This window comes from Austrofundulus limnaeus, unplaced genomic scaffold, assembly GCF_001266775.1.
Source record: "Austrofundulus limnaeus strain Quisiro unplaced genomic scaffold, Austrofundulus_limnaeus-1.0 Scaffold42, whole genome shotgun sequence".
Lineage (NCBI taxonomy): Eukaryota > Metazoa > Chordata > Actinopteri > Cyprinodontiformes > Rivulidae > Austrofundulus > Austrofundulus limnaeus.
In genome coordinates this window covers 234903-248551 of record NW_013952444.1, presented here as the reverse complement: position 1 = coordinate 248551, position 13649 = coordinate 234903, and the positions used below count along the sequence as shown (strand labels likewise).

The window sequence follows — 13649 nt, the reverse complement described above, 5'->3', positions numbered from 1 at the left end:
AGCAGGGCAAAGCTGTCATTACACATAATCTGCAGCCGGTGAAACTTTGTCTGACAATGCGGTCAGACCAGTCAGTGGCATCGTAATGAAACAAGGACAACATAATCACTCTGTGACTCTCTTCCTCCTCAGCCTTCAATCAAATTTACCCACAGACATGTGTGATGCAGCACTGCCCACACACTCTTCCCATAGAAGTCAATGACCTTTTAGTCTTTTCAAATATCAAAATGTTAAATTCATACAGGAGATGAGTGCTATGATATAGCCCTAATGACCGATGAGTCGTTTTTGTACCGTTCGAAATATTTTTACTTTATTTACTAATATTTTTTCATTAAAATACATGAAGACCTCTTCAATTCCTTCTTATCAAATCATTTTCTTTGAAATTTCTACTGTGCTTGCTCTGTTTTTGTTTTCTTTTGCTACTTGCTAGTAGCTAGGTTTTGTTATTTTAGGTTTTTAGTTAGCTTTATGCTACTTATTCTACTTTTAGCTTGTTGCTAGCCTTTTGTTTTTATCTTTTAGTTAACTTTTTTTTGCAATTTTATCTAATCCTTTGCTACTTTTACCAAGCTTTTGCTATTTTTAGCTTTTAACTAAACCTTTTTACAAGCTTTCACCTTGTGTTTTCCTGCTTTTGGCTAGTATTTTGCTCCTATATAACATTTTGCTAGCTACTGCTTTTCTACTTTTAGCTAATTATGATACTTTTTTGCTACATTAAACTTTTAGCTATCCTTTTGCTCCTTTTATTTTTATCTAGTATTTTTCCCTTCAAGCTTTTAGCATGTGTTCTGCTTCTTTTACCTTTTAAAAACTCAGTTTCAGCTTTTCTCAACACTCAGCATTTACAGAAACTTTTTGCAGAAAATGCAGTTTTTCTAGTTGTTTTTTCCACAAGCTGACAGCCCTCACTAAACATGAGTATAATCTAATAAAATAGTCCACAGTAAAACTGGTATTAGGGACTCAAGCTGTTTTTATAAGTTTTAATCCTTCCAACAGCAGCACACATATGACTAAATGCTCACACGTGACTGAACTCATGCAGTTAGCTGACAATGACTGATGCGAAAAACAAGATTCCTGTTGTGAATTTGGATCAAAACAAAGATTATTCATTTTCAGGATGACAGCTTAATAAACATCTAATGAAATTTTTTTTATTGAATTAAAATAACTTTGAGAAATAATGCTGCTTTTCTTTATTAGTTAGTATAAATAAATCAAACCATATTTTAACACTTGGAGAAGGCAGTGATAAAAAAAACAAGAATACAGATCAGCCAGTTAAAAGCTCCATGAAAACACTTACAGCACTTATTAATTTCCCCGTGGTTTTTATTTTCTCGTGGCTCGAAGGCCATACGAACGAAACCAGAAGGCTTCATGTTTCTTTACACAAAACAAACATCAAATGGTTTAATACTCAAAACCCAAAATTGGGGGGAAAACCCAGAGCAAGCAGCTGCGAGTCGCAGACCAACGCTGTGCCAGTAAGTGCTAAATTATCTTGCTGCAACCCCAAATGCAAATCAAATCGAAACAGCACTTCTCTTCGATCATCAGTGATTTTTATCCAGATTTGTGCCAAGCGTGACACGATTTAAAGCACTTTACCATACTATACCACTTTATTTCTAAAGCACCTTAAAAACAACATAGCAGCTGACTGAAGTGCCGTACAAATATATAAAACAAAACAACAGAACAAAAATCACAGATACCAGAAAAGAGTAGAATATTAAGACACAGATGCTAAATCACTCTGGGTTAAAAGCCAAAAGAGAAGAAATTCTCTTTGTAATGTAAACATTTAATTCATTATCACCAAATTACATTTTTACTGAATATATTCCCCCACCCCTCTGAAATTATTTGCCTTAAATTTAAGAAAGAAAATCAAAACCTAATTAAGCTGAAGTATATTTACAAACAAAACCTGCTTACTTATATATTAATGTTTAAAAACTTCAGATTCAGTTCAATGTTAATAAAAAAACTGTTTTAAACAATGAAATATAGATTTAAAAATGAATTAAATATATATGTTTAGTGATTATTATGTAAATTAAAATTGTAGTCTATCATAATCTCTCTTTTTTTAATCCTCTAAGTTGTGACATGTCATTGAGCATCGAGCGTGTCTTAGTTTCAACAAACGCTCTTTTGCTCTAAAGACATTAATTCTGTTGTATGTATTTCTTTTCTGCAGAACCGTCAGTCCCACTGGACCCCATCTCCTCGTCCAACTCCTCCTCACAGATCATCTTGAAGTGGAAACCTCCCAATGACCCCAACGGAAACATCTCTCACTACCTGGTTTTCTACCAGCGGCAGCCCGAAGCCAGCGAGCTCTACAAGTTTGACTACTGCCAGAAGGGTGAGGCACACCGCTTGTGGTTGTTTCTGGGGCTTCTTATGTGTTGAGGGTCTGTGTTCAGACTGAGGTGTCCAGTCCTAGTCCTGCATGTTGGGACTGTTACAATAACAAATTTTACTGGACGATAAATCGTCTCAGAAGTTATGGCGATAAACGATAATATTGTTGGAGACCAGTTTAAACTAATATAATGATATAACAACCCCTGTTTATAGAAGTTTACATTAAAATTTACATAGTGTAAAAAGAAAAAAAACTGTTGGCAATCCCAAGGTGTTGCAGCTGAATGAAGGTGTCAGAAACCTGAAGACGCTCCTCTGGCTAAATGCCTGTTCACGGGCTCTCATGCTACAGTTTAGGAGGCAATGCACCTGGCAAATACCTGACACCTGAGTTCATTCCTCTCTACGATAAGAAGTAAAAAAGAGGGAGACATGAAGAAAACAAAAAAGCAGGCGAATGAAAATAGTCTTCATTTTAATTTCTCTTCCTCAATTTAATTTATCGTACGATTAATTGATTGATTGTTTATTGTGATAGGCCTAGTTGGGACTTGTTCCGTTGCTCCAACACACCTGGTTTAACAATTAAAGAAGCTTGTTTATCGCCGGTTCATTCAGATCAGGTGTGTTGGAGCAGAGGAGCTTTTACATCATGCAGGACAGTGAGCTTTGCTTAGACCCTCGAGTCAGCAAAACAAACCTAATTTACCTAAAACCCTGAACTCCTGGCAACCCCTCAACCTGTTGGAGTAATTTGAGTGACATATCGGGTGTCAGTTTTCCCAAAACACAAGCAACCGTACTTTATTCACTAATACGCGGAGAAAACGGTGCGATGAAGTCAAGACATCACTTAGTTTATTATTTTATAACACCGATGCCCTTAAGGCCTTGACTTTTATTAATAAAGAAGATACAGTGATGGATCTGACACTTTTACAGCAGCACAGATGAGTTCAAGATGGCAGTAAAGTTCACAAAGAGACACGTCTGTATGAATTTAATAAACTGGTCTCTAGAAATCTGAATAAAACTCGTCTTGTTCAGATCTCAAGTTCAGATGAAGTTCACACAAAAATATTTTAGTTGCGGCTTGATGCCCCATGTCAGTCAGTTGCCACCGGTGCCCATTTCTCTGAGCACAAAACTCGACTTTCTTCGTATTCCTGGAGCCTGCAGGGAGACTGTGTCAGTGATCATTTGTCTCCGCTGCAGAGGGGTTGGAGACCTGGAGATGACAATGACAGACGGGTCCTGCAGGCGGGCGTGTTCATGTGGACACTGGTCTTTAAATCGCTCCGTGTTTGTTTACCGCACCTGTCGTCACATTAATTCCCTCTTTGTCCACCTCGTCCGTTGCCAGGGATGAAGTTACCGTCGCGGGTGCCCACTCAGGTGGACAGCGACGAGGAGCAGAAGTGGAACCAGACCGAGGAGCAGGGCCAGGGGACGAGATGCTGCGCCTGCCCGAAAACCGACAAGGAGCTCAAGAAGGAGAAGGAGGACTCAGAGTACCGAAAGACCTTTGAGAATTACCTTCACAACGAAGTCTTTGAGATCAAGTAGGTGTCCTGATCAGTGCTCAGCTTATTTCCCTGTAAATTTAATAACACCAGAGTTCCCACGGGTCCTTGAAATCCTTGAAAGTTTGAGAATTTGGGGGAAAAAAAGATTTTAATGCCCTGGAAAGTTTCTAAAAACAACCAAAAATTACACTTGTCCTGGAAAGTCCTTGAATGTTTTTGGGGGGTTGAAGTTCTCTATTCAAACTGATTTTCATCAAATGTTAAAAAAAACAAACAGATTTGTTACGGTAGATAACTCAAGATTACAGTAAACTGACATGGCTTTCAACAACTAATGTGACCCATAGTGATAGTTTTAGCCAATCAGAGCAGAGTAGGGCGGGTCTTTCTTTCTGAGCCCAGGTGAGAGCACCACAGCTCCTCCTGTCCTCACTGAGCATCTGGACATGTTCACATCCCCTCCTCCCAAACTGAGCTGCCAAACCTCCCAGGATATAATTACATGTTCTTGTATTGTAGATATGAATGTAGGGTAAACATTTAATCCACTTTCTTTCATTGATTCTGACTGAACAAGTTCTATTGTTCAGTTTTTCATTGAATTTACGATATTAAACCTGTTTATTGGTAACATTCTGCAGTAGGTAAATGCCATCACACGTGTTTCTTGAGTTTGAGGAAATTGGTTCTGGAAAGTCCTTGAAAGTCCCTTGAATTTGATGTTGACCAAGGTGTGGGAACCCTGTAACACATTAAGTTCTCTTCCAGACGCTCCAGGCATAGGCGCTCCATGGTGGGCATCGCCAACCGAACGCACCCCTTCCTCACCACCGCCCCCAGCCCGACCGGGGCCACGGGCATCCCGGACGACGAGGACGAGGAGAACTTCGAAGGCACCAAGACGATGGTCTTCGTCCCTAACAAGGAGACCACGGTCATCTCCGGCCTGCGCCACTTCACCAGCTACCAGATCGAAATCCACGCCTGCAACCACCCCACGGAACAGACCCGCTGCAGCATGGCGGCGTACGTCAGCGCCCGCACCATGCCCGAGGGTACGACAACGTTTGTGCCAAACCGTGTAACTCATCATCCTTTTATTCGTTCAAACGAACCGTACGAACCCGTACTTTGTTCTCTGCAGATAAAGCTGATGATATCTTGGGTCCCATCACTCACGACGTGTCAGAAAACACGGTGCACATAAGTTGGCACGAACCTGCAGCCCCCAACGGTATCATCATCCTGTATGAAGTGAACTACAAGAGACAGGGAGACTCTGAGGTAAAAACACAACATTTGTTATTATCTGGTACTGAAACATGAACAGAAGAGGGAAACACCTGAAGCTGCAGATCATTAATGTCTGCGGGGTCACTCCGTGTCTCCTCTGATTCACATTAAAAGCACTGACTTTCTCATCCAACAGATTATGAGTGATAAATTAAATTTGTCCTTCTCTGAGCTCTGTAAAGCACAGAAACATAAAGAGCTCATGATTGTGTTTTGTAACTGGCTGTTATTTGTTTGATTTAGCCCTAATGACAGTCATTTTTCTTTGCTTCGCTCCGCGTTTTAGTTGTCAGGGAAATGGGTAAAAACAAACATTTGTTTAATCGAATTGAACTTATTTTCTGTGGAGAACATTTTTATTTGAAAGTATTGGGTTTTTTCCACCCTAATAAGAAGCAAAAACAATAAACAAGTTGAACCACAAGTAAAAACAACAACATGTAATTGATGAAAATGTTATTTTAAAGGAACAGTGCGTAGGATTTTGTCAATTCTTTTAACCGAAATTGAGATAATCACTAATGACAATAATAAAAAAACATGTCTAATCATTGCAGACAAAGACCTTGTTTATTATTTTTACCTTATAAAAAGTTGTTTATATCTCCATGGTCGCGGGTCGCCACACAGGCAGCCGCCATCTTGCATCGCCATCTTGTCTTCGAAGGCTCATGAAGGACAAACTGCGGTGGCGGCGTCAAAAACTGTTTTAGTTGTAATACTATAAATGTAATATTTGTTATCTGTCATTAGCTACATTTACATGGACAAAAGTAATCGCATTAAACAGCCGTTCGGAATAAAAATGCGTCATGTAAACAGCCTGTTCTGATTATTCTGATCTGATTGAGCTCGATCCGAATGAATTTTTAATCCGAATGAAAAGGGTGGGTTATGCCGATTGATAATCGGAATGACGTTCATGCAAACACTTAATCGGATCATCTTATTCTGATTGTAGAAAACTGACCTGTGCGCATGTCTGCTGACTTTCATCCGGTGGGACAGCAGAGCTCCAGCTGCACAGCACCGTGCTAAACTTTTCCTCCTCTCTCTCTTAACAGATGAAAAAGGAGGCAAACAGCAGACGTTGCTTCGCAAAAAATAAAAATAAAAAGCACGTATTGCTTCATCTGCAGGCTGCAGCTCAACCCAGGTGTAACGGCGTCTCTACCGTTATTAAAAGCTGACACGGGTCCGTCCTGAGGCACAGAGGAGCTTTGTTTATGTTTGTAACACGGAAGTAGAGCTGAACGTTTACAACACTGCGCATGTCCGGACTTTTATTCTGAGTAAAAGTCCAGTGCATGTAAACACTTTTCATGATAGGATTGTGTCCATGTAAACAGTACATTCAGATTATTTAATCTGAATACATTTCAATCCGATTAAAAGATTTTGTGCATGTAAACATAGCTGGTATAATTTTACTTATTAAAGCTCATTATCTTACCACTTGAAACATCACTAGTCCTGAAGCTGCTGGTAGACATCGCGGTTGGAATTATCAAAGGTTTTTGACACCTGAGAGACACCGTAGCGTTTGGAAGCGGAGGGTGGGGGTGGGGGGAGGACCAGGGAGGATGATTCAACCACTCAACCACTAGATGTCGCTGAAAACAACAAATCCTACACACTGTACCTAAAAGTTAGAATTGAATGAAACTACTACCCAGGGGGTGAACGCTCATTTGATTCCTGCAGGAACTGCACTACTGTGTGTCGAGGAACATGTACAGATCTATTAAAGGTTGCAGACTGAAAGTGATGCATCCTGGGAATTACACTGTGAGGATTCGGGCCACCTCTCTGGCTGGAAACGGATCTTGGACCGAACCTACTTTCTTCTATGTTCAAGATCCAAGTAAGTCGAATGGATAAATTAATAACTTATACACACACACACACACACACACACACACACACACACACACACACACACACACYCACACATACACACATACTGTATTTATTCATGTATAATACTAGAAATTTAACCCTAAAAATCATCCATAAAGTGTGTGTGTGTGTGTGGGGTGGGGGTGGAGTAATATTATACACAGGTTATTGATGATTACATTTTTATGCCTTTTAAGCTCAAAAAATGATAATTGTAGTATATAAATTTTACTTTTATTTATTGAAAACCTTTGCCGTGTTTTTAATCCCATTAAGTTCTTATTATCTACTAAACAGGACTGTAATTTAACTTTAAATTATGCTTATTGATTAATAATAATAATTTATATACAGTAAATATGTATATATATAGAGAGAGAAATTATATATAGAAATTAGAATAAATGACAAAGTTGGAACATTATCACGTTTCATCTTCAGTAAATCACAAGATGCTACTAATCGATCCTGAAGGAGTTTCCCTTCTCACAGCAGCATATGGATCGTACTTCTACGGGTTTGTTCTGAGCAGCTTGTTTCTGTTTTTCACCTGAAATGTGACACGCTTCGGGCGGATGTTTATTTTTTATTTATTTATTTTTTTGAACAGGCGATCCTCTCTACATTGTGAAGATCATCATCGGGCCGATCATCTGCGTCATCCTCCTGGTGCTTGTGTCCGGCACAGGATTTATCCTGTTCAGTAAGAGGTGTGTAACCATCACATCCTGTTCAGCTCTCAGTGTTTTTATTTAGCCAGTGTGTTTATTAAATGTGTTGTTTTCCTTTTTGTTCGTTCAGTCAAACTCAAGGGCCTAGTGGTCCCATTTACGCCTCTTCAAATCCTGAGTATCTCAGCACTAATGACGGTAAGTGAATCTTTTAATCAGTGATGTTAAGGCTGGATTTATAAAAGGATTTTAGCATTTTATTCCAAACACAGCCCACGTACAGTGGTAAGAAAGGGTGTCCTGGTTTCTATGTGTTTAGTTTTATTTGATGTTCAAAATTAATAATTAATTAAAGCAAACTTAAGAAAATTAGTGACTCGGCTCAAACCTTTTTTAGTCCAATTTAGTTCACTCCAGAGATTATAATTACACAAAATATTTTAATAAATATAATAGGGCGCGCTGCAGCAGGATCACATGAGAAACATAAATATCATATAGAAGCTGTGATAGCTAACAAATCCTCAGGTGCATTAGTAATTTTAAAATACAGAAAATATTAAAAATGTATCTTTGTGTAAAATTAATTTATGCATTCGGATGATTTAATGAGGAAAAACTTTGAAAGTAGTCATTTTAACTCGGGGGGGGGGGGGCAAGACACAGTTAAAGCTGTATTTTAATGCAATTAATAATCAATTTGTGATTCATTTTATGGGAGATTAATATATTGTTTTATCTCTCATAGAAAAAAATGCTAGAAGCACCAACAGTTTGTCTTTTTTTCTCAGTTATGGCTCAAAATCAGTCAATTAAATGTTGCACCGTTAACTTGTCTTCTTAACATTAAAACACTGACAAGACATTTAATTTAAACTTTTATTGTGACATCTTTCTCACTGTGCACAAAAGGGCTCAGTGTTAAAAATTTAACCCTATTTTTGCATTTTAATTCCTAAATTAAAACACTTCATGATTTCACCACTAACCTAAACTAAATTAAATTTCATGCCTTGTTTGCTTCTACAGTTTGAGACATTTGATAATAGAAAAGGTTAGGGCTCCCTTTAACAGACTCATAATATTTCAGTAATTTTAAATGTTTCGAAGCAATTATTAAGCTCCAGCTGCTGGTCCAGGTTTCAGGTCTGTAAGGAGTTTGTCACCATCACAATGTGCTTGTTGCAGTGTACGAGGAGGACGAGTGGGAGGTGCCCCGCGATAAGATCAACATCCTGCGCGAGCTGGGGCAGGGCTCCTTCGGCATGGTCTACGAGGGCATCGCCAAGGACATCATCAAGGGCGAGGGGGAGACGCGGGTGGCGGTGAAGACGGTGAACGAGTCGGCCAGCCTGCGGGAGAGAATCGAGTTCCTGAACGAGGCCTCGGTCATGAAGGCCTTCAGCTGCCATCATGTGGTAAAGAGAGACGTCTTTGTTTTCGCCTCGGAGAGGACTTAGTGTGTGGTTTACTGATGAGGGGTGAAAGAACAGGGTGGGGTTTGAATCAGTGGACCGCAGTCTGAACATGTGCACGTCGGATCACTGCTACGGTTAGCTGCAGGAAGGCTTCACAGGACAGGCTGTCATTTTTACTGTTTGTTTAATGTGACATAATGTGACAAAATTAGATGACGTCTTGATAAAACCTGCTCGCTTCGTCTCAGGTGCGTCTGCTGGGCGTCGTATCGAAGGGCCAGCCCACGTTAGTGGTGATGGAGCTGATGACCCACGGAGACCTGAAGAGCTACCTGCGCTCCCTGCGACCCGACGCTGAGGTAATCAGATGTTTCAGGTCGGGTTGCACTTCTGGTTTTCCTCCGCCTCACTTCTGCTTTTTATGGAGAGAAATAGAACATGAAGTTCTTAATGTTGTTATCTATATTCAAATGTCTGCTTTTTCATGTTCACACAGAAATCACCTGTTTTTATTAACAGATAAGATCCTTTTAAGATGTGTATCATAAATAGTTTCACTTAGAAAAGCGGCGATTTGCAAACACAGACGATTTTAAAAACAACCATTGGTTAACTTTGGAAGGAACTAGTCGAGTGAAACAGACGGTGTAAAAATATTTTGTCTGCGTCCCTCAGAATAACCCTGGACGTCCTCCGCCCACCCTGAAGGAGATGGTCCAAATGGCGGCAGAGATCGCAGACGGCATCGCCTACCTCAACGCCAAGAAGTTCGTCCACAGAGACCTGGCAGCCAGAAACTGCATGGTGGCTCACGATCTGACCGTCAAAATCGGAGGCGAGTTTTCGTCCATCCAACACTCAAGTTTTAGCTTTGGTTTGACTTGGTTTGTGCAGAGTTTGACCTTTCCTGACATTTGGTCCCAGGTGGTAAAATATAAAAACGCTGAACACAATTGAACTAAAAAAAAAAAGAAGGAAATGGTATTTATAGAAGTGGTTGAAGCTTTATAGACGACAAAAAAATCCAGACTCTGATGATTATCTCTCCTTCACAGACTTCGGTATGACCAGAGACATCTACGAGACGGACTACTACAGGAAGGGAGGGAAGGGCCTGCTGCCGGTCCGGTGGATGGCTCCTGAGTCTCTGAAGGACGGCGTCTTCACCGCAAATTCAGACTGCTGGTCAGTCACAGTCCTCTTTAACACACAACTGCTAAAAATACTGCTCACTTCCAGCTTATCTGTAGAACTCTGAGGTGCTGAACGGCAGCTAAAATGTGCTGAAGAAACTGAAAACGAGCTGAAGGGAGGAAAAGAAAATAGCTCGGAGCCAGAATGACAGAAAGTGCTAGCTAAAAGTAGCAAAATACTAGTTGAAGTAAACATAACTTTCTCTCTAGCACGAAATGTGTGAAATAAATATTTTTGCCCTTTTTTAAGCAAAAGGCTAATTACAAACTGAGTAATAAATTGTTTATTAAAAGCTAAAAGTAGCAAAAAGCTAGCTACAAACAAAACATCAAAAGGCTAGCTCAAAGCTAAAAGTAACAAATGATTTGCTAAACATAAAAAGTAGCAACAGCTAGCCAAAAGTAGCTAAAAGTACTGCAACAAGACAAAAATAGCGCAAACAGGACAATGTTTTAGAGAGATCTTAAAGTGCCTGTGATGTCAAATTTTCGTAATACATTTGAATGCATTTTTAGAAAGAGGACATTGACAAAATATTGCAAAAGAAATTTCATGTTGCTGAGATGAAGAGTTGTTGAGATATTTGCCTGTGAAGTAACAGGAAGTGATGTCAAAGGGGAATGTCTGCATGTGAACAGAGCGTTGCTACAACAGCCAACAACCCAGACTGTAGAGAAGAATCTGATGTTTCTTGAGATTATTTTGAGTCACTGTCAATAAGATGGAGAAGAGTCAGAGTTTAAATAATATTCTTTCAATAAACAAAGACCAGAGTTTTCTTTGTTAAAGAGTTCCCCTTTGATGTCACTTCCTGTTTCACTTTGTCTGAGCAAAGTTCAAAGAAAATATGCCAGTTATGGGACAAAATGGGTAAAATCGTGTGTATTATTCCAACTTTTTAAATATAAAGATGTTTTCTTTGACTTTTTGTATTTGAAGAATATGCATGTCACAGGCACTTTAATGTATTTCTATAGGGAAAACAAATAATTTTTGAAAAGTTAAAAAAATCCAAAAGCTAAAGAGTCATAGCACCTATCTCCTGAATGAGCTGAACGTTTTGAAATATAAAGAGCTAAAATAGTATAAAGAGTACAGAAAATTTCTAATGAATAAAGCAGAAAAATAAAACAATAATATGGACACTAAATCATTCTGTGAATATGTGACCAACATTCACATGTGAAACAATAACAGGCGCCCAGGCCGATCCCAGCAAAGCTTCTCCCTCACCGAGCCTCGCGCCGCTTGTTTACAGACAGATTTACTCAGTCAGGTGTCTAAGCGGCGCGTCCTCTTTGTCCCTGTTTACCAGGTCGTTCGGGGTGGTGCTGTGGGAGATCAGCACTCTGGCTGAGCAGCCGTACCAGGGCCTGTCCAACGAGCAGGTCCTCAAGTTCGTCATGGACGGAGGCTTCCTGGACCGGCCTGACAACTGCGCTGACAGACTGTGAGTACAGATGCAGGAAATGAAACGAACTGAAGTGTTTTTGTTTTTGATTTCTGACATTTTGTTCTCACGAAACATATAAGAAATTAATAAAACAAAGCGTTTATTTCAGCCCTGATGACAAAACGACAGTGTGTTTTAAAGTTCAAACAGAGCAGCATTGAGTTGATTTACAAATAAAGCAATTATTGTGATGGAAGGACCCACGGATATTACTTTGAACCGAAGTGGGAGGTGTTGGGATTTGGATTAGTGAGGGTTTATGGAGCAGGATGGGGAACTTTGTGATGGCTGAAAATAAAAAATCACTTCCTATCCCATAAATCAACATGTAGCTAAAGCTCAGGCCCCTCACAACTGGGCCTTCACTAACTTACCAAACCACACACACACCTACTATGTCTCTCTAGCCTTGTGGGGACTTTCCATTGACTTTCATTCATTTTTTGGAAATTTTGTAGCCTAACCCTGACCATTTACCCTAAAATTAACCTCACAGATTAACCTCACCTGAGCCTAAAACTAACCTAAATTCAATTCACACCTTGGTCCTAAACCTCACCCCCACCCAAAATCAGCCTGAATCCATGGAGCATCCGGTCCCCACGAGGCTGTATTTTCCTGAAAAATCATCCCCACCAAGTAGCAAAAACAAGGGCACACACACATCCTTGTATTTGCATCAAACTGAGGACTTTGTATTGACTTCCACTCATTTTTGTAATTGTCTTTATGCCTAACCCAGACATTTTCACTAAAATTAACCATTACTAGTCTATAGCTAACCCTAACCTGAACCAGAACTTCACACCACACCTCTAAACCTAACTAGTAAAGCACAGCAGAGCTGCAAATAAAGTGAGGACCGGGAAAATGTCCTCACTTTCCAAAAATGACCTCAAACTTAACCTTAAAAACCTTACATGGTCCTCACTATGTAGCCAAAACAAATACGTACACACACAGGTTTTCATTTCTGCCCTTATTAGGACAGGACCGTAAAAAAAGCATTTCTACACTGTTATATGGTTGTAAACATCTATCAAAGTAGAATGCAGTTCCACTTTAAATGGACCGCAGCTGATTGATTTAAATGTGAAAAGAAGGATTTAAATCATGATTTGTCTCTAAAATGATAAGAATTCATATGAAATAGAAGGAGAGCATGTTAACATGATCCCCACTTCCTGCAGACACAACCTGATGCAGATGTGCTGGCAGTACAACCCCAAGATGCGGCCCACCTTCCAGGAGATCATCGAGATGCTGAAGGACGACCTGCACCCCACCTTCCGCGAGGTCTCCTTCTTCTACAGCGAGGAGAACAAGCCGCCGGAGTGCGAGGACTTCGACCTGGACATGGAGAACATGGAGAGCATCCCGCTGGACCCCTCCTCGTACTCGCACAACGAGCAGTGCTCGGACAGGGACGAGCTGTCCTCCATGGGACTGAGGGGCAGCTACGAGGAGCACCACATCCCGTTCACGCACATGAACGGGGGCAAGACCAACGGACGGATACTGGCCCTGCCGCGGTCCAGCCCCTCCTAACAAACAACACACCCAGGAGCAGATTCAAATCTATTTTTCTCTTCTTCTTTTTTTTTGTTCCAATTTTATAGAAATCTCACTTTTATCACTTTCTCCTCAGACGCCCCTCAATGCAAAACTCAGGACCTTATTTTTCTCTCCAGATGCCACAAACACTACAGAAAGTCCACGCACAGCGGACGCCTCGAGACACTTTTTTTGTATTTAAGGACAAATCTCCTGCGTCTCTTATTGTTCATGATTGTACTTTATATAT

The 13649-nt window shown here is 40.2% G+C and overlaps 1 protein-coding gene across 1 annotated transcript in view; it reads left to right on the top strand.

Annotated features, from left to right (window-relative positions):
* The window catches only part of insra (insulin receptor a), a gene marked incomplete at its 3' end in the record, with an annotated part of 50227 nt that extends 36578 nt beyond the window's left edge, over positions 1–13649 (top strand). Inside the window, 13 exon segments of the mRNA XM_014007417.1 lie at positions 2222–2389; positions 3755–3953; positions 4686–4972; positions 5062–5201; positions 6915–7074; positions 7720–7819; positions 7911–7978; positions 8969–9198; positions 9447–9557; positions 9874–10033; positions 10254–10383; positions 11708–11842; positions 13036–13649. Coding sequence (XP_013862871.1) covers positions 2222–2389; positions 3755–3953; positions 4686–4972; positions 5062–5201; positions 6915–7074; positions 7720–7819; positions 7911–7978; positions 8969–9198; positions 9447–9557; positions 9874–10033; positions 10254–10383; positions 11708–11842; positions 13036–13393 — 2246 coding nt within the window.